Here is a 26,696-nt window from a genome sequence, read left to right as displayed (position 1 = left end):
TTTTGTTCAAGGAAACACAACAGAACCATTTTATCTCAGCAGTGAGCACCTCTATGAAAGCCCCAAACCAAACAACAAGCCACAAGACCCTGCTTGCTATCCTTTATTAAGGGGTCCCACATCCTTATGGGACTCCAACCAAACCAGACAGGCCCCCCTAAATACAGCAGGAGGCCTGGAAGGGGAGGGGAATGACTTAAGATCCTACCACACCTCCCTGGAAACAGAAATCCACCACAGATAGACAGACAGACAGACAGGCTGGGGAGGAGAACTCGCCTATTCTCTGTTCTCTCCCCTTTGCACCCACTCAAAAATAAAGTCAAACACTGGCTATGCAGCCCCTAGCCCCACCCACCAATAGCAGCGTTTGTGGAGACCTACCCTGCAAAGGGTGGCCCCGAGGCGGCTTCCTATTACTCTTCCTTCACTTTGGTTTGCTCCTGGCAACTCCGTGCCCTATTCCTCCCCTCAGCCTCCAGCTCAGTCACCCCATCTTTTATCACCTGCTCCAACCTTCTCTCTCTCTCCTCTGGCCTCTCTGACCCAGGGCTTCTGGGAAGCATCTTTCCCTCTCCCAGCAAAGGCCCCGTCAGGCCCTCTCTGTCCAAGATGTGGGATTCACACGGCTGCCCCACTCTCCTTAAGATCAGGAGCTGAGCGCTGCCGTCTCATCCGAGGGGGAGTAGTGTACGGAGGGTAGCGGGGCCCGGGAGGCCTCTGGGCTGGGTAAGGTTGGGGCTGCTGGGGATAATAGTTGTGCTTTTTAGGTTGGAAGTGTTGGGGCTCTGGCTGTGTGGAACCCCCTCCCCGAGATCGGGCCCCTCCATCCAGGGAGTTCCTGCGAGGACGGTGGGACCTGCGGGGACTTGGAGGCCGGCGCGCAGGGGTGGCCAGAGAGGGAGTGACCTCCTCAGGGGGCTGGGGTGGAGCTGGGGCCTCCCCACTCCCCATTCCTGGCCAAGACTCCCGGTGCTGAGGGTTGCTCTTGAAGGGGAACCGGAGCTTACAGTCATGAGGGGGCACAAAGCGAGCTGGGGGCCTGCGCAGCCCCCCTCCCCGCCCCCCAGAGCCCTGCAGTCCCTGCAGCCGCAGCTGCTCTTGTTTGAGCCAGCGAAGACGGCCACGGCGGAAAGCAGGGTCCTCCTCCATCAGTCTGGACACTCGCTCCCAGCTGGACACAGGAGGTGCAGGTGTCTGGACAGAGGATAAATGATCACTGGATGCTGCCTCTTCTACTGACTCTGACCCTTCAGCTGGGGCCCAGGTGACCTCACTGGCTTCTTCACTCTCATCCTCATGGTCCTGAGAAGGAGAGAGGGTGAGAGAGAAGGAGAAATGACCTAAGGAGAGCTGAAATCCTGAGGACACATGGCCTCAAGAGCATCAATCATAAGGTTGTGGAAGGGCAGATGTCAAGTGGGCCAGAGAAGAGCCTGGAGATGAGGGGGCTACAAGGGTAGTTGTCAGGGGTCTGAGAGCCAGGGAATCTGAGCTTAGTTCTGGCTGTTTTACTCCCTAGCTGTGGGATCAGATCTTGGGCTTGTAGCCTATATCTGCCTCAGTTGCTCATGTGCACAAGGGTGGCAGTAATAGCATTACCCAGTACTGAGAGTTGTTCTGGGACTTTTTTTTTTTTGCCAGTCCTGGGGCTTGAACTCAGGGCCTTAGCACTGTCCTTGGGCTTTTCTCAAGTTTAGCACTTTACCACTTGAGCCACAGCATCACTTCCTGTTTTTCTAGGTATGTTGTACAGAGGAATTAAATCCAGGTTTTTGTGCACACCAGGCAAGCACTCTACTACTAGGTCAAACTCCCAGCCCCAAATTTAGTAAGTTCTATCATAGCTGGGGGAAGACCAGAGTGGGAAAAGGAAGGGAATCAGCACAGGGATGGCTGCAGTGAATCCACCAGAAAGAGTTCACTGAGAACTCATCATTTCAGTGAAGGCCTGGAGCGGGTGAAGAACAAGCTGTGTGGCTAAGGAAAGCTGAAGGACCAGCAGGCACAAAGGCTGCTCGGCTGGATCATGCCCACAAAGTATGAGGGACAATGGGAAGGTATAGGGCTGAAGTGGAGCCAGCAAGGGACAAGAGCAGAAGCTGCACTAGGGAAGAAAGCTTTGGACAGCCATGAGCCATGATGGTATCTTTTAGAAGGTCAGCTGGAATAGTGCAGAATTTTATCTGTTTAGGTAACCTCGGGGGAGGGCCGAATACCTGCCATACAGTAGGCACTTCAATGTGTTGCTATTTGCAGAGATAGGTAGGAACACTACCACTAATGGACTATTAAAAAGGTTAAGTGAGGCGATGACACACAAAAGCATGTGTCACACAGGGACCACCCCAGAGGACTGGTCAACAGAGGGGAGAGGACCACTGGGAGTCACACAGCTGGATCTTCACCATGGCCCACCCTGCACTAGCGGTTCTCAACTTCTGTACTTCAGAAACATCCGGGGAGCTCAGACAGATACAGAACCCAAAGATGCAGGTTCAGAGGCTTCGAGAAGAGCCCAGCATCTGCATGTGATTCACAAAGTCTACTGAGGAAACTAGGCTAAACTTCCATAAACTTTTCTTTCAAACACAGAGTATGAAGAGATTGGGATTGGAGGTGGGAGGTACAGAGTCCTAAAGGAAGAGATGAAGGAGGCAGGGGAGGAGAGAGGGAGAAAGGAGGCAGGGGCCTCCTACCTGCGCCAAAGGGATGACTCTCTCCATGCGGAGCATGCGGTCCCGCAGGGCCTGCAGCTCACGGTCCTTGGTGCTGTTCTGCAGCTTCACCTCCTGCAGAATCCCCGTCAGCTTGTCAATGTGAGCCCGGAGGTCCTCCACCTCTGCACCTCGGGCTCCTTCCTCCCCGCCTCCGCTGCCACTGCTGCTTCCTTCTTCCTCTCCCACCGTGTCCCAGACATCCCGGGCCACAGCCTTCCAGGCATCTCCAGGTCCTTCAGGCTTGCCATAGGTGCGACACAGCTCCCGCATCTTCAGGGCAGCCAGGGCCTCGATTTCGGCACGACCATGGCGGAAGTCAGCTAGGGCCACTTCATAACATATCTCCTTAACTGCTTGCATCTTCAGGTCAGCCATAGTGGCCCAGCGGGGGTCTTTGCCTTGTAGCCGCCTGCGCTGAGGGATCTGGTAAACCCTGCGGGGAGCCCTGCGCTTACCACTGCTGGGCAGGCCACAGCGTTTAACAATGGTCTGGACAGTGGTGGGAGGCAGCTGCTCCCTCAAGGAGGAGATTAGTCGCCAGCTCTCTTCACAGGAACGCTTGTCAGAGTCATCCCCACTGTCAGAGTCTGCATACTGACATCAGAGACAGAGAAGATGGGTGTAGGGGGGAAGGGGGGGAGGATATCTTAGAGCCCCTCCTTGTCTCAAAGATGGAAAGCGTCATCAGTGGGCCTGGGCTCAAGTACAGCCCCAGCTCCTGGGAACTCTGCACTGTTTAGCCTCTGCTAGTCTAGACAGCAGAGATAATCACAGCTATATCACACGGATTCATTTGAAGAACTAAATATTTAGAACAGTAGCTGGCTATAGTAAGTATCAGTTGCAGTTAACAAAATACCCATTTTGTGCAGCCATGTTGTATTTCAGTACAGAACTCATTCTGAGAAATGTGTCTTCAGGTGATTTTGTGTGAGCATCATAGACAATAAAAACCAAGGCAGCTACATATCACTAGGTGACATAATCTTACAAGTATACCCTCATATGAACATTCTATCCTGAACAGAATCATCGCTCTGTAGGTACATGAGCATATTACTGCTGGGAATGATGTTAAAGATTTTAAAGTCCAGGGTCTGGGAGTTTGGCCTAGTGGTAGAGTGCTTGCCTAGCATGCACAAAGACCCAGGTTCAATTCCTCAATACTACATACATTAAAAAAAAATCCAGAAGTGGTGCTGTGGCTCAAGTGGTAGAGCTCTAGCCTTGAGAAAGTCCACGGACAGTGCTCAGGCCCTGAGCTCAAGCCCCAGGACAGGCAAAAAAAAAAGATTTTTAAAGTCCACTTAAAGATCAAGCTTAAGTAAATGGCAGTGCTTGGATGTGGAGATCACTGCTGTGGCAGAGGACTGGTGAATATGGAGCTCCCTGGTCAACTGAGGCATTTCAGTTCCTGCGTGCTGTAACTGTTTCCTTCCCTGGTCTTATTTCTCCCTTAGCCTTTCCCTCTTAGATACCCCTCTTCTCACTTCCACCCTAGTCCCCTTTCGGGCCCAGACAATGCACCAAAAGCAAAGTTGGGCAGACTGGATGTTGGACATGCTGCCCACCAGTCCCTCCCCTAGTTCTGTCCCTTACCAGCCGCTGCTGCTCTAGTAGAAGGTCGGCCTCTTCCTTTTCTTTCCGGTACTGATTCTCTAGATCCTGCAGCCTGGATTGGACAGAGGGAAGGAAAAACTGTAAGGGGTCTGGAGACAACTTGGTAGGGTATTAACCACAAGAAGAGGCTGGGGACTTGGGGCCTAGAGGGGACACATGGGGACCCCCCTACCTCTTCTCCATCTCCAGCTTGATGTCAATTCCTTGCTGCTCCAGCAGCTCCTTCTGAGCAAAGTTCCAGTCCACGGGCTCAGAGGGCGGTCCTGGGGGTGGGGGCACTCCTCGTTCCCGCTCCAGCCGTGCCTGCTCCGGATGGTTGAAGCGGAAAACATGGTTCTTGCCCATTACGATCCTATTCCCTGGAGATGCAAAGAGGGGAAAGTAGACTGGCTCCCCAAAAGCAGCAAAGGTACCCCCATACCCAAACAAGACATATATGACCTTGTCCTCAAGTCCCAGGAAGACTGGGATTCACCCCAAGCCTAGGATAGGAGTTATCAGAGTAGTTATCTCCTGGTTGTCCCAGGAAGTCCTGATCCCTGTTTTTAAAGGGAATGGGGGTAGGGGGTGCCTGACTTCTTCCTGTTTCCCCAGGGGAAGAAAAAGCAGCAAGACCTGGCTCCTTGATCTCTACTTCCCAGCTCTTATTTATTTGCTAGCCCTGGGGCTTGAGCTCAGGGCCTGGGCACTGTTCTTGGACACTTTTTGCTCAAGGCTAGCATTCTGCCACTTGAGCCACATCACCACTTCCAGCTTTTTTTGAGGACATGATGTATGGAGGAATCGAACCCAGGGCTTCATGCATGCTAGGCAAGCACTTTACCACTAGACTATGCTCCCAGCCCTTCCTAGCTCTTTTATGTCTCCTTATTGATGTGGCCCCCAAAGCCCTGTCTTGATACTTCCTCTGTACATATGTCCTAGATGCCTGTTTTATGACATACCTTTCTTCATTTCTTTGTTGTGGTGCTAGGGATCAAACCCAGGGCCCTGTATGAGCCACCCCCAGCCTCTGCTGTATTTCTTCTACCTGACTTTAGCACCAACGGCTCCATCACAAGCTTCCCATTGACATACGTCTCCGCTCCTTCACAAGGCTCTAAGGTGACCACCACTGAGTGGAGGGAGAAAAAAGAAGGAGAAAGATTAGACTCTGGGGAAGGTAGGCTGTAGTCAGACTCCCACCTTGTCTTATCCCCCCAAAGCACACATGCATCACCCATACCACCCCCCTAGTACCTGTGAGGGTGCCATGTCCCCTCTGAAGGCAGGCAGCACAAGAAAGGAAGAGCAGAAGGAGGGTTAGAGCCCTAACTACAACTATAGTGACTCCTATTCACCCTCCACCACCTTCCCCAGCCAAAAAAAAAAAAGTATTCTCATTCTCTAAATTCAACTGGGCAAAGGTCCTGTAACATCTGCCCTGAAATATTACTTCTACCTTTCTCACTGATGTTATCCCTGGCCAGCCCTACATGCATCCAGCAGGCTCCTGCCAACATCTCTGGCAGATGTATCTTGCAAACTACCACCTGTTTGATCTTCTCAAGCCACAGTCAATACACAAGACACTAACGCAATCCAAATGTTTGTCAACATACTCTCCAGTGCAAATCACTGAGCCTGCTGCTTGCTGGGGATATAAACAAGCATGGAGCAGTTTCCTGCCTTGACAAGGGTCGGCCACTGAGACATCTGACTCTCCCAAAGACCAGCCTCTGTGAGGCTCCTTATCCAGGGATGCTGAGCAAGTCATCTAACTTCTAGGATAGTCTATAAAATGGTATAATGAAATCTTTATTTGTAGAGTAGCTGAGTAGCACAAATAAATCATAAAATAATAAGCAAATGAGTTTTAACAGCAGCCAGAAATGGAGGCTACTGATAAGGAGGTAGGACAAAGACAGCAGAGAGCTCAGCTTTGGGGAAGATAGATAAACAGGTTTATGTGAAAGTGGCAGCTTCCCAGTCAACACTCAAAGGAAGACTCAGATTTCAATGGGCAGAAATGATGGCAAGGATAAGGACTAGGAAAGAGACAGCTAAGGGCATCACTGTGTATGGGGAACAACACAGAAGAGACACCGGTTTACCCACCTTTACTTTCTTACTTCCTGCCTGCCCCAAAATGCATTACTGATTTCACAAAAGTAAACTAACCCAGAGATAAAAATCCAAAATCCCTGCTAGCACAGAGCTTACCTCTGGCTGGTTAGACACTAAACAAGATAGTGTGTGTATGTGTGCGTGTGTGTCTTGAGGCTTGAACTCGGGGCCTAGGTGATGTCACTCAGCACATTTGCTCAAGGTAAGCACTCTACCACTTGAGCCACAGCTTTACTTCAGGCTTTTGGGATGGTTAATTGGAGATAAGAGTCGCACAGACTTTCTTGGCTAGCTTTGAGCCAAGATCCTCAGAGCTCAGCCTCCCGAATAACTAGGATGAACCCCAGACACTCAGTAAACAAGGTAATTTTAAGTCATTTAATTCTAGAGTGTGTGTGTGTATGTGTGTGTGTGTGTACTGATTCTGGAGCTTAAACTCAGCTCTGTCCCTGAGCCTCTGTGCTCCGGGCTAATGCTCTACTACTTGAGCCACAGACCCACTTCTAGCTATTTTTTCCGCTATATATGGAAATCGAGCCTGGGTCTTCATGCATGGTAGGCAAGCACTCTACTACTAGGCCAAACTCCCTGCCCTCATGATCTTTATCCTTTCAGTAAGTAGAATTATAGATGGCAGCTTCTTTTTTTCTTTGAAGACAGTGATTCTACACTATTCTCAGATTAACCCCAAACTCTTGGGCTCTTGCAACCTTCCTGCCTCAGCTTCCATAATAGCTGGGACTATAGGCAGGCATGTACTACACCATTCCCAGGTTTTTCCTGTTGTCAGTCCTGAGGCTTGAAGTCAGAGCCTGGGTGCTGTCCCTGAGCTCTTTCGCTCCAGGACAGCATTCTACCACTTTGACCAACAGTCTCACTTCTGGGTTTTCTAGTTGTTAATTGGAGCTAAGAAACTCATGGACTTTCCTGCCCAGGCTGGCTTTGAACTGTGATCCTCAGATCTCAGCCTCCTGAGTAGCTAGGACTATAGGCATGAGCCACTGGAATCCAGCTTCTTAGTTTAAAAATGTGGTGGTGAGGGGCCAGGAGTTTGGCCTAGTGGTTAAAGTGCTTGCCTAGTATGCATGAAGACCCGGGTTTGATTCCTCGGTACCATATACATAGAAAAAAGCCGGAAGTGGTGCTGAGGCTCAAGTGGTAGAGCTCTAGCCTTGAGAAAGTCCAAGGACAGTGCTCAGGCCCTGAGCTCAAGCCCAGGACTGGCCAAAAAAAAAAAAAAAATGTGGTGGTGGGGGAAGGGAGTATGACCTAGTGGTAGAATACTTGCCTAGCATGCATAAAGCCCTGGGTTTGGTTCCTTAGTACCCACATACACAGAAAAAGCCAGAAATGGAGCTGGGGCTCAAGTGGTAGTAGTGCTAAGCCTTGAGCAAAAGAAGCTCAGGGATAGTGCCCAGGCCCTGAGTTCAAGCCCCAGGACTAGGAAAAAAAAATGTAGTAGGACTTGGAATGTGGCTCAGTAGTAAAGTGCTTGTCCAGCATGCATGAGACTCTGAATTCAACCACCACTACATCAAAACTAAAAACCAAAACAGAACTGCAAAAGCAATGCTTTGTTGCTTGATCAGAAAGGCTGCCACCTTCACCCCTAGGGTCAGTGACTCCTAAATGCTCTATGCCCACATTTAAGGCTAAAGGAATCCAAAAGCTTTGGAACCACGAAGACACATGAGCTCTCCCTCACACACCCCAGACCCACTGGGTCATGGGGCTTGAACTCGGCCTGAGCACTGTCTCTGAGCTCTTTAGCTCAAGGCTACTGCCCTAGCCTTGAGCCACAGGGCCATTTCCAGCTTTTTTTAAATTTTTTTTTATTTTTTGCCAGTCCTGGGCTTGAGCTCAGGGCCTGAGCACTGTCCTTGGACTTTCTCAAGAATAGAGCTCTACCACTTGAGCCTCGGCACCCTTCCGGCTTTTTTTTCTATATGTGGTACCTAGGAACCGAACCCGGGTCTTCATGCATGCTAGGCAAGCACTTTAACCACTAGGCCAAACTCCTGGCCCATTTCCAGCTTTTCTAAGGTTAATTGGAGATAAGTATCTCCAGTTGGAGATAAGCCTGGGCTGGCTTTGAACCATAATCCTCAGATCTCAGCCTCCTGAGTAGCTAGGATTACAGGCGTGAACCACCTCACCTGGCTACATGGGCTCTTTAACACTAAGAAACCTTTTGTCATGAAAAGGGTTCAGATATCCCACTGAAACAAATACAGGTTTTCATGCACAACAACTAGGGTACTATTTAAAGTACATATAAGCCTGGCTCTCCCACTCTCACCCCGCCTCCACACCATTACCTTCTCCATCTGGCTGAGGGAGGCTTCGGAATACACAGTGCTGTTCCCGGATGAACTGTCCAGTCAGCTTGATGTCCACATCTACCTGGCCAACCCTGGAAAAGCAAAGCCAGGCATCTGTGAGACTCTTACTTCCCATTAACCACCAAAAAGCCAGAAGTGGAGCTATGACTCAAGTGGCAATGCTAGCCCTGAGTCAGAAAGTTCAGAGACAGCACCCAGGCATTGAGTTCAAGCACCAGGACTACTGGTGTATGTGCACATGCATGTACACTCCGAAACCCACAAGCTAAGAGAGCAATCAAGGCTGCAGAATGGCTTCCCGGAGATCTGGGGGTATTTCCAGTGAACACTAGAAGAGGGAGTCACCAATGTGGCCATCCCTCTGTAGCCACACCCCAAAAGGAAAGGCCAGTCCCAAGCCACTGGGCATATTTACCTTGTGACACCGTCTTTGATGTGGTAAAGAAGACATTCAGACATCAGGGGGTCCTCATTCAGGTTCACCAGGTGGGGAGTCTAAGGATGAAGAGAAGAATGGTCAGGGAAGGATGGACACAAAGAAGAAGGACCAAAGGCACCTGAACAGCCAACTCTTCAGGTTCTGGCACCACCTGCAGCTACTGCTGCTTCCACTGGTGGGAAATGGAGAGGTGTCTTTCCCCCTCCCTCCTGCTTAAAAAGCAGTTTTGGCTCTTTGGTTCCCAATCCCACACAGTCCTTCTCTTCTTACACAACAGGGTCTACAACACATAACACCCCTGCCAGGTTAGCATCCGTTCCCAAGACCCATCTCTCTGAAGGCATCTCAACTCACCAGGTTCCATGACTGGGAGGCCGCCTTGGAACCTCCCTTCACTATCATCTTCTCTATTTCCCTCAAGTCCCCAAGTCCCATTATTTCTTCTCTCAAAATACATCTTGTAATGGTTTAAAAAAATATGTTCCTGGGGCCAGGAGTTTGGCCTAGTGGTTAAAGTGCTTGCCTACCATGCATGAAGACCCAGGTTCGATTCCTTGGTACCACATATAGAAAAAAGCCGGAAGTGGTGCTGAGGCTCAAGTGGTAGAGCTCTAGCCTTGAGAAAGTCCAATGACAGTGCTCAGGCCCTGAGCTCAAGCCCAGGACTGGCAAAAAAAAAAAAAATAAAAATATATATATATATGTTCCAATTCTATTTTTATGTTTCAATTTATTTTTTTATTTTTTTGTGGGTCATGGGGCTTGAATTCTGGGTCTGGGTGCTGTCCTTGAACACCTCAGTACAAGGCTATCATCCTACCCCTTGAGCTACAGCCCACTCCCCATTTTCTAGTGATCAATTGGCAATAAGAGTCTCACGTTCTTTAATGCCTGGGCTGGCTTTGAATTGCAATCCTCAGATCTCGGTCTCCTGAGTAGCTAGGATTATAGGTGTGAGCCACCATGCCAGCTTGTTTCAATATTTTAAATGATTCTTACATGAGTTAGAAGAAAATCCTCTCAAACTAAATCAAAGAATGGATTACTTTTATAATTACAATTTGAAAAAAGGGCTGTTAACTTCAATTTAGAAATGAAACTAAATCCATTTCTCATAGCAGATTCACCAGTTCTTCCCTGGATACTACCCCTTCTTGGCCTGCTCTGCTGAGGTCAGAGCCCCTTGGCCATCTGGTGCTATGCCTGCCCAAGGCTCCCTAGCCTAATCTACTCCAAATTCCTGGCTGATCATTATGTGGCTCTGTGCTGAAGACAAACCCCATTCTCCAATCTTTTCCTGACTTCTGATTATTCTAGTCAGGTAACCTTGGGTAGCACAAACCTTTGTTCCTATCACAGTCCTTCATGCCACTGGCTGTCATGCTAAGTCTTCTTCCACCCTGCCCAATGGCTGCTGTGCCTTCTTCGCCTTCAGCCTGCTTGACTTCCTAGCCTCTCTGACCATCTCCCAGCTATGTGCTTTGCCTATGACAGTTGGGCATCCACATTCCAGAACCCAAAGCAAGACTTCTACATCCCTGGCTGCTATGTAAGCTGTTCCCACCATGTTCCTACCAGCACTGACCAGCCTCTTCCCAGCTTCACTTCCACCTGTCAAAAATCATTCAAGGGGCCGGGAGTTTGGCCTAGTGGTAGAGTGCTTGCCTAGCATGCACGAAGACCCGGTTCAAGTCCTCGGTACCACATACATAGCAAAAAGCCAGAAGTGGTGCTGAGGCTCAAGTGGTAGAGTGCTAGCCTTGAGAAAGTCCAAGGACAGTGCTCAGGCCCTGAGCCCAAGCCCAGGACTGGCAAAAACAAACAAAACAAACAAACAAAAAAAATCATTCAATTCTGGGGACCAAGACATGAGAAGGGGCATCAATGTTTGTGAAGTAATTCACCTTCTATCTGGTGAATATAATGTGACCCTTCTATTAATTATAATAAAAATATATGAAAAAAAGAATATAAAAATCATTTAATTCTTTGAGCCTGTCACATCTGTCTCAAATGCCACTTACTCCATGCTTTTCTAACCTTCCAAGAAGATTCCCTTGTCTCTGTACCATAAAGATTTACATGGCTTCACCTCAAGGAGGTTCTGGATGGGACAGAGATAAGTTAAATCCAGTCACAGAATCAAAGCTGACTAGGAAAGGCAAATATGTGGTAGAAATACTGTTCGTTACAAATGAGAAAAATACAGATGTAATAGTTTCTGACCTGACCTCATATTCTTGCTTAGTTCATTCAATTTATTCATTCGTTCTCAGGGTGGGAAGTATCTCAGTATTCTGGGGTCAATTCGCACACAAAGAGGAAAAAGGTACAGGAAAAGTGGGGTTTAGAGGACTGACTTCATATGAAAGGTTGGTCTTAGAGGGTATGGACAAGCTGAGTGCCAGTGGTACATGTTTGTAATCCTAACAAACAGGAGGCTGAGACCTAAAGATTGTGGTTCAAAGCCAGCCCAGGCTTTTCCATGAGACTCTGTATATGTTGGGGCAAGGAGGGGTAGGGTGGGGTTTTGAACTCAGGGCCTGGGTGCTGTCCTTGAATTTTGCTCTATTACTTGAGTCACAGGACACACAGCTTTGCTTCTCACTTTTTTGATGTTTAATTGGAATCTCTTGGACTTTCTTAGATCTCAGCAACCTGAGTAGCTAGAATTATATAGGCATAGCTATCAGCTCTCACAAGATTCTTATCTCTTCAATTAACCACCAAAAAACTAGAAGGATGGCCAGGAGTTTGGCCCAGTGGTAGAGTGCTTGCCTAGTATGCACGAAGACCTGGGTTCGATTCCTAGGTCCACATATACATAAAAGCTGGAAGTGGTCCTGTGGCTCAAGTGGTATAGCACTAGCCTTAAGTATGCCCAAAGACAGCGTTCAGGCCCTAGCCTTGGGGAAAGTCCAAAGACAGTGTTCAGGCCCTGAGTTTAGTCTCCAGTACTAGCAAAAAAAAGGGGGAAAAAAGCCAGAAGTAGAGGGGTGGCTCAAGTAATAGAGCACTAGCCTTAACCAAAAAAGCTAAAGGAAAGTGCCTAGGGTCCTGTGTTCACACCCCCAATACTAGCACCAAAACAAAGACAAAAACCAAATAAAAGTATGGACAAAGAAAAAGAAATGCTCCAAGATGTAAAGTCTGATAGAAGTATAAAATACATAGAGTCGGAAACACCCAAAGCACAATGGGAGAACAGCCAAGAGTGGAAGTCCCAGGTTTCTTTGGGATCCACCCAGCACAATAGGAGCCCTGAGATATGTCCACAGTCCATGGAGCATACAGTCTGCTCTTCCTAGGTGCTCCACAACTGCTACTGCCATACTTTCCTCAAGGGACATTCACAAACTATACTGCAGTGTCAGACCTGCTGTGAGTCTGGTCAACAATCATGGACTCTGAAGCAGAATGTGATCTATCTCTAGGGAGAAAGGACATGATTTGGGACAGTGCTTTTCAATTTCTGGTCAGCCCTACAACCTTTTGTTCAAATGAAACCTAATCTGGAAGACAAGGGTGTCAGATAAGCAGGAAACCAATTAGACTGGGCTAAGGGTAGGAGATCCATAATCTGGCTGAGCTCCCTCTACTTTTTAGCCCAATAAGGACATTCAGGACAAGATCTGAGAACCACTGAGCAGGGCACTGGTGGCTCATGTTTATAATCCTAGTTACTTAGGAAGCTGATCTGAGGATCACAGCTCAAAGCCAGGGCATGCAGTCAAGTCCATTAGACTCTTAAGTTCCAAAAAAGTTGGAAGAAAGCCAGGCACGGTGGCTCACGCCAGAAATCCTAGCTAATCAGGAGCCTGAGATCTAAGGATCATAGTTCAAAACCAGCTAGGGCACTATAGTCCATTAGACTCTTAGTTCCAACTAACCACTAGAATACAGGAAGTAGGGCTGTGGCTCAAGGGGTAAGGCAGCAGCCTTGAGCTGAAGAGCTCATGGATCACACCCAGGCCCAGGGGTAGAGTGGTAGGCTTGAGATGAAGAGCTCAGGGACAACACCTAGGCCCAGAGTTCAAGCCTCACAACCAACTGACCAAAAAAAAAGCAGGAAGCAGAGCAGTGGCCAAGTGGTAGAGTGCTAGCCTTGGGCAAAATAGCTTAGGGCAGGGCCCAGGCCCTGAAGTCCCGGGACTGGCACACACACTGGCACATGTGCGCACACATACACACAAAAGAACGTAGTTCTTAAACCTAATGTTGGGGTCCCAGCAAAAAGGAGGTTTTCCTAAAGAATCCTTTCTCAACAAGGGTCTTGGCTCTGTCCCCAAAACAAACTGTAGCTTCACCTCAAGACTGAATTCTCAGACTGGGAGTTTGGCCTAGTGGTAGAGTGCTTGCCTAGCATGTACCAAGACCTAGGTTTGATTCCTTGGTACCACATACATAGAAAAAGCTGGAAGTAGTACTGTGGCTCAAGTGGTGGAGCTCTTGGCTTGAGAAAGCCCAAGAACAGTGCCCAAGTCTTGAGTTCAAGCCTAGGACTGCCCCTGCGCCCCCCAAAAAAGAGAGAATTGCATTCTCCACCTAATCATTACTAAGATGGAACCACTCCTATCAAAGCCGTTTCTCCAGTGAGCTAACTCTCCTTTCTGAAATATTTGAACATGTGAGAGTACATCCATCCTTACTGCCTTGAGAAAAATACAAATGTGAACTACTGCAAAATACCCTGTAGTCAATCACACTTGCAAGGAAGATGTTAAAAAGGATGAGGAAGGGTTGTCACTCAGTGATAGAGGCACTTGCCCTGGGTTCCATCCCCAGGGGGGGGAGGAGGGAGGAAATATAGGTACTTTTTTTGGGGGGGGGGGCGGTCATGGGGCTTGAATTCTGGCCTGAGCTCTTCAGTTCAAGGCTACCACCCTATCCTTGAGCCACAGCCCCACTTCCCATTTTCTAGTGATTAACTGGAGATAAGAGTCTCATGGTTTTGTATGGCTTTGTATTGCCTGGGCTGGCTTTTAACCTAGGTCCTCAGATCTCAGCCTCCTGTGTAAGCTAGGATTACAGGCGCGAGCCACTACACCCAGCTACAAGTACTTCTATATGTTCTTAGAGGATATATTCACATGGATATTATTATTATTATTATTATTATTATTATTATTGTTTTTGCCAGTACAGGGCATGAGCTCTGGGCCTGAGCACTGTTCTTGGCTTTCTCAAGGCTAGTGCTCTACCACTTGAGTCACAGCCACATGGTTATAATCTTTAGGAAACACTTTAGTAATCAAAATTTAAGAGTCAGATAATGGTTGTACATGCTTATAATCCCAGCTATTCAGGAAGCTGAAATCTAAGAATTGCAGTTCAAAAGTCAATCTGATCAGACTTTTATCTCTAACCACCAAAAAGCCAGAAGTGGACCACAGCTCAAGTGGTGGAGTGCTAGCCTTACTTACACACACACACACACACACACACACACACACACACACACACACACACCCACCCACCAACCCTCAGGAACAGCACCCAAGGATGCCACCCAAGCCCCAGATCAGCAGGGGGGGGGAGAGGTCAAGGGGAAGTAGAGCTAGTAATGTAACTCCTCAGTGGTAGAGTACTTGCCTAGCATGCAAGACTCTGGGTTCCATTTTCACCTTTCCCCTACACAATAAAAAAAAAAAAAAAGGTTCAATGGCTACCATTTGACCCCTAATATACATTTCTATGAATCTGTTTTTACAGACAGCACTTATTTTCAAGACTACTATAGTAGTGCTTATAGTATCAAAAAATACCTAAATGCCCACTTACAGGAAACTGGTAAGATATCCTACACATCTGCATGACAGAATATTCTGACACAATGACAAAAGTGAAGTAGCCTTCAAAATAACAAGGTATGCAACCACTATTATTAAAGAGGGAGGCCATGTATGTGCACGCATGTATAATTATATATGTTACACATGCCTGGGCACGCAGACTGCCTCTAGGAGTGTACATTAAGAATAATAATGTAGATTCTTTAGGAGAGGGAAAAATTGAAGATGGAAAAGATAATGTACTAACCTTTTAGTACTATTGGACAGTTTACTTTGTTATAATTATCTTTACAATAAATGCAAGAATGCTTCCTTTGACAGTCACCATTGGCTCACACCTTTAATCCCAGCTACTCAGGAAACAAATCTGAGGATCTCAGTTTGAAGCCACCCAGGGCTGGAAAGTCCATGAGACTCATATCTCAGAAAAAGCCGGAAGTAGAGCTGTGGCTCAAGTAGTAGAGTGCTAGGCTTGCACATAAAAGCTCAGGGCCCTGCTAGCACTCAGGTTAAGTTCAAGCCCCAGGACCAGCTAAAAAAAACAACAGGAGCCAGAAGTTTGGCCTAGTGGTAGAGTGCTTGCCTAACATGCACAAAGACCAGAGTTCAATTCCTGGTACCACATACACAAGGAAATGATGCTGTGGCTCAAGTGGTAGAGCTCTAGCCTTGAGAAAGTTCAAGGACAGTGCTCAGGCCCTGAGGTCAAGCCCCACGACTGGCAAACAACAACAATAAAAACAAAAACAAAAAAATTAAGCTCGGTACTGTTGGCTCACACCTATAATCCTAGCTACTCAGGAAGCTGAGATCTGAGGATTGAGGTTCAAAGCCAGCCCAGACATAAAAGTCCCCATAAGACTCTTATCTTCAATTAACCACATGAAAACCACCAGTGGCACTGTGGCTAAAAGTGGTAGAGCACCAGCCTTGAGCAAAAGAGCTCAGGGACATCACCCAGGCCAAGTTTCATGACTGCTTGTAAAACAAAACAAAACAAAAACTCCTTTTGGTCACTGGGCAAGTAGCATCCCTGCATGGTGGTAAGTCCTCCAAGGGAAGAAAAACACACATCCCATTTCCATATATTAGCTTACTCCTTTCTGTTGTTTTTTCCTACACTGCCACTAGGTAGAAAGGCCCTAGGTACAAAAAGTAACTGGAAGCTATGCTGAAAGCCATCTAATCTACATCCCTGACTCCTGAGATGTGGCTGTGGTCTAGGAGGGTCTGTCTAGCTTTCTCAGGACTCCAAAGCCCTGATTATGCCCATCGTGGACAAGAGCCTGGCCTGCCGCCGGTAATTACCTACTCATACTTCTCTCCCTGCTGGGATGTGGGCCAAACAAGGAAAAGCCCTTTCCTCATTTTAGAAGTGTTTTCAATTTCTTAATTTGTGAGGTCTGACCTCCCAAATTAAAGAGAGACTTCGGTGAGAAAATCTACCACCTCTCACCTCTTCTTGGCTGCCCCAGTGACCTAACTTGTAGGAGGGCAGTCTGTCTGCTTAAGGGCTGATCTTAGCTGCTTTGCATCATGTACCAGACAGGCAAGGCTGGTTCTCTGGTGGGACTGGAAGTTCCTGCTCTGTCCTTCACTGACATGTACCAATCAGCAGGGCTTGCTTTGTTGTTTTATTTGTGGTGCTGGGAATTGAACCTCGGCCTTGTACTCCAATAAGCAAGTGCTATACCATTGAGCTATATTATATACTCTCAGCTTCAGTTGCTGGAGACAATGTCTTGCTACAGCCCATGCTGACCTCAAACTCTCAATCCTGCTTCTGCCTTTTGAGTACTGGGATTCGGAGGTGGGGGGAGGGGGATGTCATCACACCAGGCAGCTATGCTGAATTCTACAACTAGCATCCATTCTGACTGGTAACTCATTGCCTGTCACATGCCACTGGTTAATGATAATAACTGAAATATCATTCCAACCACCATCTGAGTCTGACCACTCCTGCCTTGCTTTTCTTCTTAGCAAAGCTGTACTGAGCACCTACTACCTAGTAGGCACATGTCAAACATCAGTGTCCCTCACTCATCCTCCATGTACCCCAGATTTGGGAGTTTGTCCCTCTTTTATGAACCCAACTTTCAGGCTCCACTTCCCACATCACCTTCCCAGGAAGCCATGTGCCATGTCTCCAGGACACACTGTGTCCATCTGTCCCTCTGCCTTCTACACAAATCGCTGAGTCATGCTCCAATTAGCTTCCAACTAGCCTTTCAAAATGTGCATTTTTAAGCTAATTTTTGGTGTAGTGAGCATACGCAGAAGATACAAAATCCAAACAACAGAAAGCCATATGCCCAGTCTAAGTTTCTATCCCAACCAAATTCCTTCCAGTTTCTTGGTTCCTCCTCCTCTCTCTGAGGTAACCTCTATTGAACAAGTATCCCATGATCAATTCTGTGCAGCAACACACACACACACACACACACACACACACACACACACACACGAGAAGACTTAAGATTTTAAACAGTTTTCCAGTTCTCTAAGGCAGGGACTCTGTCATCCTATGGGCTGAAGAGGAGCCCAGGCATTTAATAAGCCCGGGGCCCTCTGCACGATAGCCTGATAGAGACAGCAAGGATGGTGGACAACACAGATCAGTTAGTGGTACAGAGGGGTCAGGTCAGAGGCCTCAGAGGAAGAGATTAGGTCAGAACTCCCACCCTGCCATCTCCAACCCTTTTCTCTAGATATCCATAGAATTCCCCAGGTCTCCTTCCATGACCCCTCACATACCTTCTTTGGCGAGAAGACACCCACAGTTCCTCCATCCTCCCGGACAGCCACCCCCATCTCAGCCAGCAGTGCTTCCCTATGAGCCAAGAAAAGACAAATGTCAATCTTCTCATTATCGTAACCTTCCCCCAAAAGGCTCCAGAGTCTGCCCCTGGGTCCTGCTCACCTTTCCATTCTCAGGGCTTCTGTCTTGCGCAGCTTCTCCTCCCAGGTCTCGTTCAGCTCCGCTATAATCTTTTCTGTCTCCTGGAGGCACAGGGACAGATGGAGATCAGGAAAACCTGGGACAAATGTCTACCACTGAGGCTATACTACTCCTGGGATTCCATCTATCTCTTTAGCCCTGGCTTTGGAAAAGTAAATTAAATCCCCAGTAGGCTCCAGCCCCTTACCCTTGTCAACTCCAGGTTCTTACCTGCAGTCTCTCCATGGCCTCCTCAGGCCCAATCTGGGGCTCAGCATTGGGAGAGTATGAGGGCTCTAGCTCCCCATTATGTGCAGGAGGAGATGATGGTAAAGTTGGGGTAGGGGGAGAGGATACAGCTGGCAGGGCACCACCAAGACTCCCCTCTTCCACTTTCAAGCCTGAAAGAAAGAGTGGTAAAAGAAGGAGACTAAGGAAAGATGGAATTGATCAAACTAGAGAAGACCAGGAATGCTACAGAAGGCAACCCCCCACCTGGCAGGGGTGTCTTCTTCAGCCCTGACAAATGAGCACCCTGACTCTGCTTATATTCCAGAGATGGAGGCCTCACTTCTGTACTTGGGAGCCAGTTCTTCCCACTGTTAATGGCTGACTGTGTTGAGTTGAAATGTGCTGCACAACATGCATACCCATTGTTTCTAGCTCTGCCCTCTGAGATGAAAGCCTATATGTAGTGCCTTTTTTCCCCCTTGCATAGTCCCTCAAACACTATAAGATGAATATCACATCTCATTTACCTTTCTCCTCTTCCCAAGAACAATATTCCCTCCAAATGTGCCCCCTAGCATTCTGGTTACTTTTAACAGAACACTCCTAAAAACGAAGCCCTAAAGTAGACAGGGTCCGTACCTGGGTTAACATGGGTTAAACCACCTCTCACATAGATATTGCCTTATTTTGCTTCTATAAGTACAGACTACTGCATTTTAGGATCTATTCAATGATGACTGTTAAATTCACTGTCAAATTAAAACTCTAAGCCTTGGCTGGGAGTTTGGCCTAGAGGTAGAGTGCTTGCCTAGCATACAGGAAGACCCAGGTTTGATTCCTTAGTACTACTTAGACAGAAAAAGCCAGAAGTGGCACTGTGGCTCAAGTGGTAAAGTGTGATAACTTAGAAGCAGCTAAGGGACAGTGCCCAGGCCAAGTTCAAGCCCCAGAACTGGCAAAAAAAAAAAAAAAAAAGTAGGATTCGCCATTTATTTTTGTTCTTGTCACTAATTCCAAAAACCTTTCAACTGCTATCTCTGTATTTGTGTCCATGTCACTGAACATAAAAAGTGCCTCCCTGCAGCTGGTTCCTTCCAGACCCTAAGACTAGATAAAGATGAGGAAAGAGGGGTCACAGAGCATCCTTGAAATGCCCTTTCTTGGGGCCCCTACCTCCCAGAGCAGAGGCTGAAAGGCCCTGGGCCATCAGCAGCTCCCGCAGCCGGGCTACCTCCTCCTGTAACTCTCGGATCAGCCGGGCGTTGGGGTCCTCATTGATGACAGCATTGCAGCGGATTTGCTTAGTTCGGTCAGCATACCTTGGTGAGGGACAGCGGGATGAAAAGGGCAAGCATCAAGAATTCTTACTAGGCTACCGGATCCCCACTCTTCCTCACACTTTTTGAGGGCTGCCCCAGCCAGAGCTCAATCTCTCTACCTGAGGGTGCTGAGTGTCTCCTCATAATTGATGTCAGCAGGACTCAGAGCTGCAATCATTGCTGTACGTGAGTTCCCACCTATGAATACAGAGGATGAAAAAGCTTTAGCTCAGTTGGAGCCTAGGATAAGACACACTGGGTCATGAGGCCAAGTGGAAAAAGGCTCGGTGACCAGGCAAGGGTCTCAGTATGAGGTAGAGGAATCCAAGCATTGTGGTGCAAACCATAAAGTCTGGTGTGGAGAGGAATGAGGTCAGGGGTATATCAGATATCTGTGGGAGGAGTCTGAAGTCAGCAGTGAGTGTAAAGTTAGGGAGAGTCATGAGATGCAGGTCTGTGAGGCCCTTGGCTTGGCAGGTTGATCTCAGCATAGGAAATCTTCAGAGGATATTTCCTCGGTTATCGGGAGAGACAGTGGGACAACACTGACTATATTTGGGATTCTACGGGTGGCAAGAGGAATTATCAGATATTATCACCGAGGTACAAGGGTTGGCAAAGAGAGAAGAGAGATAGCTCACCCAAATTCTCCTTGAGCAGCCAGGTAAGCACAGAATCTCTGTAAGGGATAAAATCTGACTTCCGCTTCTTTGATTGCTAGTGGGGAGGATAAGCAAAGGCAATTAGAATGGGCCACTACCTATGCCTGCTCTCTTGAACCCTTCTCTTCCCAACTCCCAAGGCTTACCATATCTGCAAGGGCCGAGATCACCTTCCCTAGAGTAGTCAAGGATTTATTAATATTGGCACCTTCCTGGCAAAGGATGAAGAATGTAAAGGTTAGACCCTCTCCCAGTCATCTCTATTTCCCCTTCCCTTTATGACAAGAGTCCTGCAGGATGATCTTCCCACTCAGCCTTTGAAACTCCCCCACATCTATCCTCCAAAGCAACCTCACCTTCAAACGCATGCCCCGGGCTCCCGAGGAGTCAGCCCGCTCGCTCCCAGCAAGGTCCACCAAACTAATCTTACTGACCTAGGCTCACAGGAAAGAGAAAATAGATGACTAGAGTGAGGGAGGGATGGGAAGACAAATCAGAGAAAGCAGCAAGCAGAAGGGGTAGAGAAGCCCTTTTCTTTTATGAAAACATGAAAGAAAACATTGGGGGAAAAAATAGATTCCACCAGACACGGTGGCTCACGTCTGTAATCCTAGTTACTCAGGAGGCTGAGATCTGAAGATCATGGTTCAAAAACATCCCAGGCACTAAAGAACATGAAACTCTTATCTCCAATTAATTACTAGAAAATGGGAAGTGGGGCTGTGGCTCAGGGGTAGGGCGGTAGCCTTGAGCTGAAGAGCTCAGGGACAGCACCGAGTTCAAGCCCCATGACTCCCCTCCCCCAAAAAAGAAGGGTTGGGGGGGGCTGGGAATGTGGCTTAGTGGTATAGTGCTTGCCTAGCATGAATGAAGTCCTGGGTTCGATTCCTCATTACCACATAAACAGACCAAGCTGGAAGTGGAACTGTGACTCAAGTAATAGAGTGCTAGCCTTGAGCACAGAGAGGCTCGGGGACAGAGCCCCGACCCTGAGTTCAAGGACCAGGACCAACAAAACAAACACAACAAAACAAAACACAGGAATGCCAGGTGCCATAAGACCAGTAACAACAAGAACAAAAAAACAGGCGGAAGCAGAATGTATAGACAACAGTGAGGGGCTGGTTACTTATTCATTCATTTACCAATATTTTTAGGTGTACTGTGTGCCAGGACAAGCCCAGCAGGACCAGAGCCCTGCTGAGAAGTCTGCTGAGAACAAACAAGAGCTGTAATACACTAATATGATGGGAAGGTTAGAGAGGCACAACCCTACTCTAGGTGACGAAAGACACCCAAGCCCCTTCTGTCACATCACTGTCCTCACTCAGGAGAGATCCTTACCTTCTCTGAGTCCAGTCCAGTGAGCTGGTCATGAGAGCGCTGTGTGAAGACAATGGTGAAGACAGCGTGGGAACGGCTGCTGGTCTCATTCATGTTGGTGGCAGCCACAGTCCTGGGGGGGGGGGGGGAGGAGCGGTCATGGGGTCCTGCCACTCATCTTCCCAGCCCTGCTCCCTTCCCTTCCACTCCATCAGCTGGTCTTACCGCGCCTTATTTCCACAGTCCATGAGGTCAGCAATGTCTGCATAGGAAGTCACAGCTAGCTTAGACAGGTCCTGCACATAGGGGCCCAGGATGGGGTGCTCCCGGACCCGGAGAGACCCCCGACTCTTAGGGTTCAAGAGGTCGCGTACCCGCTCACAATAGATCTCCATATAGCTCACCTGAGTGGAGGAAGCAAATAAAAAGGAAGAAAATGGTGGCATTGCCAGCAAACCTCACCTAACTCCACCACAAGGACCTGGTTGACTGCAGTGTGTGCATACCATAGTTGGAGCTAAGCCCCTGACTGTTGATGGCTCATTGATCCTCCCGCCCAGGGGGATGGGGGGAAGGGTTCTTGAATCATTGGCATCCACAGATGAACACATTCAGGAGCTTCAGTCTGAAATCATTGCCTAGAGTCACATATAGTGGGATAGAGCCCAAAACAAGATCCTCGACTGAATCTCAAGACTGCAGTGTTTTTTTTTTTTTCTTCCCAGCGTGGGGGCTTGAACTCATGGCCTGAGCACTGTCCTTGGGCTTTCTCAAGGTTAGAGTTCTACCACTTGAGCCACAGCACCATTTCTGGCTTTTTTCTATGTTGTGGTACCAAGGAATTGAACCCAAGGTTTCATGCATGCTAGACAAGCACTCTACCCACTAAGCCAAACTCCTGGCCCCTGCCGTCTTTTTTTTTGGCCAGTCCTGGGGCTTGAACTCAGCGCCTGGGCATTTTCCTTGAGCTTTCTCAAGGCTATTACTCTACCGCTTGAGCCACAGTACCACTTCCAGCTTTTTCTATATATGTGGTTCTGAGTTATCGAACCTAGGGCTTTGTCCATGCTAGGCGAGTACTCTATCACTAGGCCACGCTCTGGGCCCCCTGACTGCAGTCTTAATCTAGAATGATTAAAACTTCTGTCAAGAGACACAGGGCCCCCACTCTGTGCCCCACCAAGATCCGAGCTTACCTCCACAGAGAAGGAGAGCTGAGCACTCTGGTTCTCACTAACACGAGAGAAGAGGTCCTCACAAAGCTAGAAGAAGACACAGAAAAGCTCCTTTTTACGGCACACCTGCAGTGCCAGGTCTTATCCCAGGTTTACCCCTTTCTATAACCTGACAGAGATGTCTCCAGCCAGAGATGCAGCTCTCCAGGATGGCTACAACACTGCTAGGCCAGGGAAAATGATGGGTAACTCATTTTCTGAACTAGCTTCTTCTACAGTTAGTACCTTACCTGTGGTACAGAAGTCCATAGGGAAATTAGACTCAACTACCAAACAAAGACAAACAGAAGTCCATGGTAAAACCAAGCTCTACACCCAGTTTTCTCTGATACCAAAGCCTTGAATCTTCTCTATGGAACTTCACTATCTCTGGTGGGAGGAATGCCTACCTCTCCAAAAATACGCACCAGCTTTCAGCCAATCCTTACAGTCCATCATAGTCCTCATCACTTACAACCTCAGCCAAATCTTCAGTCGCAATCCTTACAGCCCTGACCTTCTGACTACCCAACCAGGTCCCCAGCAAGTACCTGAGGCACAATGCCCTGCTGCCCTGGCTCCTGCCGCCCCATCATAGTATAGGACTTCCCAGCTCCCGTCTGTCCATAGGCAAAGATGCAGACATTGTAGCCTTCAAAGGCGTGGAGCAGCATCTCTTCCCCAATGTCTCGATACACCTGCTGCTGAGATGCAAACTGTGGGTCCTCAGCCTAGGTGAACCAGGTGCAGAAAAGAATAGCAAGAGCTCAGATGACCTTGTTTCTACAGTCACAGAGTGAGTCCTGGTCCATCATCTGATGATTGCCCAAAGGACCTTTGTGTTTCATACCCTGACTCTCATTATCAACCTAATCACCTTGAGGATACTATCCAGCCCTTGTCTAATTATCCCAAGAGTCTCTTCCCTTCCCCTCCCGGTCACAGTTGCAACCTAATGGTACTATCTTCCTCACCCAGGGGTCCTCATGTTTGCAAACTAGTCCCAGCCCATCTCCCGGAAGTTCTATTTCCCAATAATACTCCACTTCTCCAGCACCTAAATCCTCTGTCTGCCATAATCTAGCTTACTACTCCCAGCCCAACAAACTCACCGAAGTGTGTGACCAATAGGAATAGTCAAAGGTGAAGCTTTTGGGGGCATCCTTGTTCTGTTTGGGATTGATGATGGCTGTGGGGGCAGGAGAGGGCAAAGATGGGACAGTCAAGATCAGGTACTCCCAATTTCTGCCCACTCTTCTACAAGCCCCCCAGGATCCAGCCATCTGATTCCCCATCTCTGTCCTAGCTCATCCTCTCCCCCTTTTAATACTCCCCACCCCCTCTAGCACCAAGCTAATTTTGGCTTCCTAGGACCCGCCCCCACTGAGCTGATTCCCTGGATTGGGCAATGGAGGGGCTGACGGCCAACATTCCCCCTCCCAGGGACAGGAACACAGAAAGGCCAGCCTGCCCTACCCCCATCCTTACAACTAACACCTGCTCTGGGCCTAGCATAACCCGCCTCCAGGTTCAGCCCAGTAGGACTGGCCTTTCCCACTTGTGCCCAGCCAGGCCCCTGGAACACACTTACAGGTGGTGTTGCCCTGCATGCTGACCACACACTTGGCATCCTGGCTGGTCTCACGGGCATTGAAGGGCCGAACCCTCACTGCCACTTTCACTGAGGCACCAGCCATAGTTCCAGACACTCCTGCCTTCCTCAACTAAATGACAGAAAAATAGAGATGGTCAGAGACACTGAAAAAACAAAGCCATTACCTCCCAATTTCTCCTTGAAACTGTCTCTCGGTTCCCCTGCCCAGCCAGCTACCCAGCCCTTCAAGAACTCAATTTCTGTTCCCCAGCCTTCCTCCCAAATGTCACTGTCTTCAGGGGCTTCCAAAAGTATTCCTGCCTCTCTCCAGGTCACAGGGACCTGAGCCATAACCCAGAGTTACCTGGCGTCCTGGGTGCAGACCAAGGGGGCTGTATCAGTTCTGGCTGCCACCAGCCCTTGAAGGGAGAGCCCCATCCTACATTCAGGAACTGGTCACACAGCAGGGACTGTAAGGGAAACCCTGGTAGTAGGGGAGAGAGTGGTTAGGAAATACCTATGTCCCCAGAGACCTGCCTGGAATTGTGTATTTAGACAGCAAGGGGTGGGGAGAATGTTAGGAAAGGTAAAGAGAACTGTCCCCCTGAGTGCAATGTGAATCCAAGGGCAGGGACAGTTATTATTTTTATTCCTGGTCACTCACAAGTATACTGGACATTCAGATGAGAAGGATGGGGGGGGAGGTTGGACAGAGGGCAATTCGGAGAAAGGCACACATGGGCAAACATGAGGGTGGTGGAAAGCAGGAGAGGAAGGACAGAAAATCACAGATACCAAGAAAGTGAGAAAAATAAGAGAAAAGACAAGATTGAGGTCATGCTGTGAAGGAACCAATGGGAGCAGGAAAAAGAAAGAAACAGAGTGTTAATGCTCAGAAATGTTGAATAGGCAGGAAGAGGGTTCTGAAGCCAAAGTGCAAAGTGGGAGTCCAGGAGATAGGAATAGAGAGAAAATCCCAAATATAAAACCTAATCTATAATTCCTCCCATAGGGTAAGCAAAGAAGTAGAATCCTCTTTCCACCTACAGCCCACACAACCTCCATTTGTGAGGCAGGGAGGACCAAAGGAAAAGTTCAAAGCCTGGGACTGGGATCCACAGACCTCTCTTGTGGGCCCCAAGCCCCCTTGCCCAGCCCCCAGTACTTCCTCCTCAGGATCTAGGACAATGGACAGGGGAGGGTGGGGTTATCCTGTATCCACACTAAACCCCAGAGCTCCACTCTGAAGGCCCTAGAATACCTGTGTCTCAAAGGGGAGGCATAAAAGAGAAGAGAAAGGAAGTCAACTGGTCCCAGCCCCAGCCTGGGGCTAATACTCTGGCGTCCACTGCCCAGGGGAAGGTGCCAGGCTGGAGCCCAGGAATGTGGGTAATCGAGTACCCACACCCAGGAGGAGAGTCTGAACTGCCCACACCCACAGACGGCGGGTGAGGACTGTGGAAAAGGGATGCCAGGCCCCAAAGGACCTCCAACCTCTGTCAGCCTTCTTCCTAAACAGAACATGGGAGGGGAAAAGGGGGCTGGGTCTGTCCCGGGACAGGAAGGGAGTAACCAAAATCAGAGACTGGTTCAGGAAGAACAGCAATGACCCCCCCGCTAGACCCTGCTCGGGCGAGAGAAGGACACTAGTGGGAAGAGAAGGGCAATGGTGATAGCTCTGCAGCTAGTAAAATGGGAAAATAGGGTGGCACCGCGAGGGGACTGAGGGGAAAGGAAATGGGCGCTAGATACAGGGGTCTGCCCATACGGCTTTAAGGGCACAGTAAGTACAAGGGAGGTGCCCCAGGCTGGGTGAGGCCGACTGACCCGAAAGGGGGCCTCGGGTCACCTGCACTTTGCCCACACAGCAACTTTTCCCAAAAGACTCCCCCGCCTGTCCGGGCGGCCATGAGGACCGGGTCTCCGGGTCCAGCCAACCGACGGCTGCCCGGGGCCTGGCACCGCTCTGCGCCTCCGCGGGACAAATAACACTTGATCCCAGCTCCAGGGCACCGCCGGCCCAGGCCGGGTCTTGCACGCGGGACCCCGGCCTCGCACCCTGCCGCCCGCTCATTCCTCCCCCACCCCACAGCCCCCTCACCCCCGTCCGCCCTCTCCTCTCCTCCGCTCACCTCAGGCGGCGGGGCTCCCGGAGCAGCTCGGCGGAGCGCAGGGAGGGTAAATGTTGTGGAAAGCGCGTGAGGCCGGAGCGGGGCCGGTCCCGGGACCCGTTCGGGGCTGCCCCCGCCCGCCCCTCGCCGAGTCCCCGGGCGGCCGGTGGCCGAGTAGCGCCCCGGGGGCGGCAGCAGTCGCGGCGCCAGCGGCCGGCGCCCGCCCGGGCAGCGCGAGCTGGGGCGGGAGCGCTGGGCAGGGGACGGGCGTGAGGGCGGGAG

At 49.2% G+C, this 26,696-nt stretch overlaps 1 protein-coding gene across 1 annotated transcript; it reads right to left on the bottom strand.

Moving 5' to 3' along the window:
• On the bottom strand, nt 1-26,640 carry Kif1c (kinesin family member 1C). Its single transcript, XM_090349820.1, has 23 exons — nt 26,436-26,640; nt 24,668-24,787; nt 24,301-24,433; nt 23,822-23,898; nt 23,261-23,440; nt 22,692-22,757; nt 21,721-21,899; nt 21,517-21,628; nt 20,529-20,606; nt 20,319-20,384; nt 20,152-20,227; nt 19,630-19,708; nt 19,365-19,510; nt 18,192-18,361; nt 17,943-18,022; nt 17,777-17,852; nt 9,204-9,283; nt 8,765-8,859; nt 5,371-5,454; nt 4,513-4,699; nt 4,320-4,392; nt 2,700-3,314; nt 1-1,305 (listed from the first exon to the last, which is right to left on the bottom strand). The coding sequence occupies exons 3-23, from the start codon at nt 24,404-24,406 to the stop codon at nt 622-624; spliced, it is 3,309 nt and encodes a 1,102-aa protein (XP_090205946.1). The 5' UTR covers nt 24,407-24,433; nt 24,668-24,787; nt 26,436-26,640; the 3' UTR covers nt 1-621.
• Between the last annotated feature and the right edge of the window lie 56 nt (nt 26,641-26,696).

This window comes from Megascapheus bottae, chromosome 17 (genome assembly GCF_031878675.1).
Source record: "Megascapheus bottae isolate mThoBot1 chromosome 17, mThoBot2.hap1, whole genome shotgun sequence".
NCBI classification, from domain to species: domain Eukaryota; kingdom Metazoa; phylum Chordata; class Mammalia; order Rodentia; family Geomyidae; genus Megascapheus; species Megascapheus bottae.
Note: the sequence above shows the minus strand (reverse complement) of the source record. Positions and strands in the feature narration are given on the sequence as shown.

Bases quoted from the DNA above. Each gene is read 5' to 3' on its own strand.
- Kif1c (XM_090349820.1), bottom strand. From the start codon at position 24,406: ATGGCTGGTGCCTCAGTGAAAGTGGCAGTGAGGGTTCGGCCCTTCAAT. The intron at 18,362-19,364 runs GTAGGGGCCCCA...TCTTTCTTTCAG, and splicing joins TTCAGCCTCTGCTCTGGGAG to GCTTGAAAGTGGAAGAGGGG. The intron at 17,853-17,942 runs GTGAGCAGGACC...CTTGGCTCATAG, and splicing joins GAAGCCCTGAGAATGGAAAG to GGAAGCACTGCTGGCTGAGA.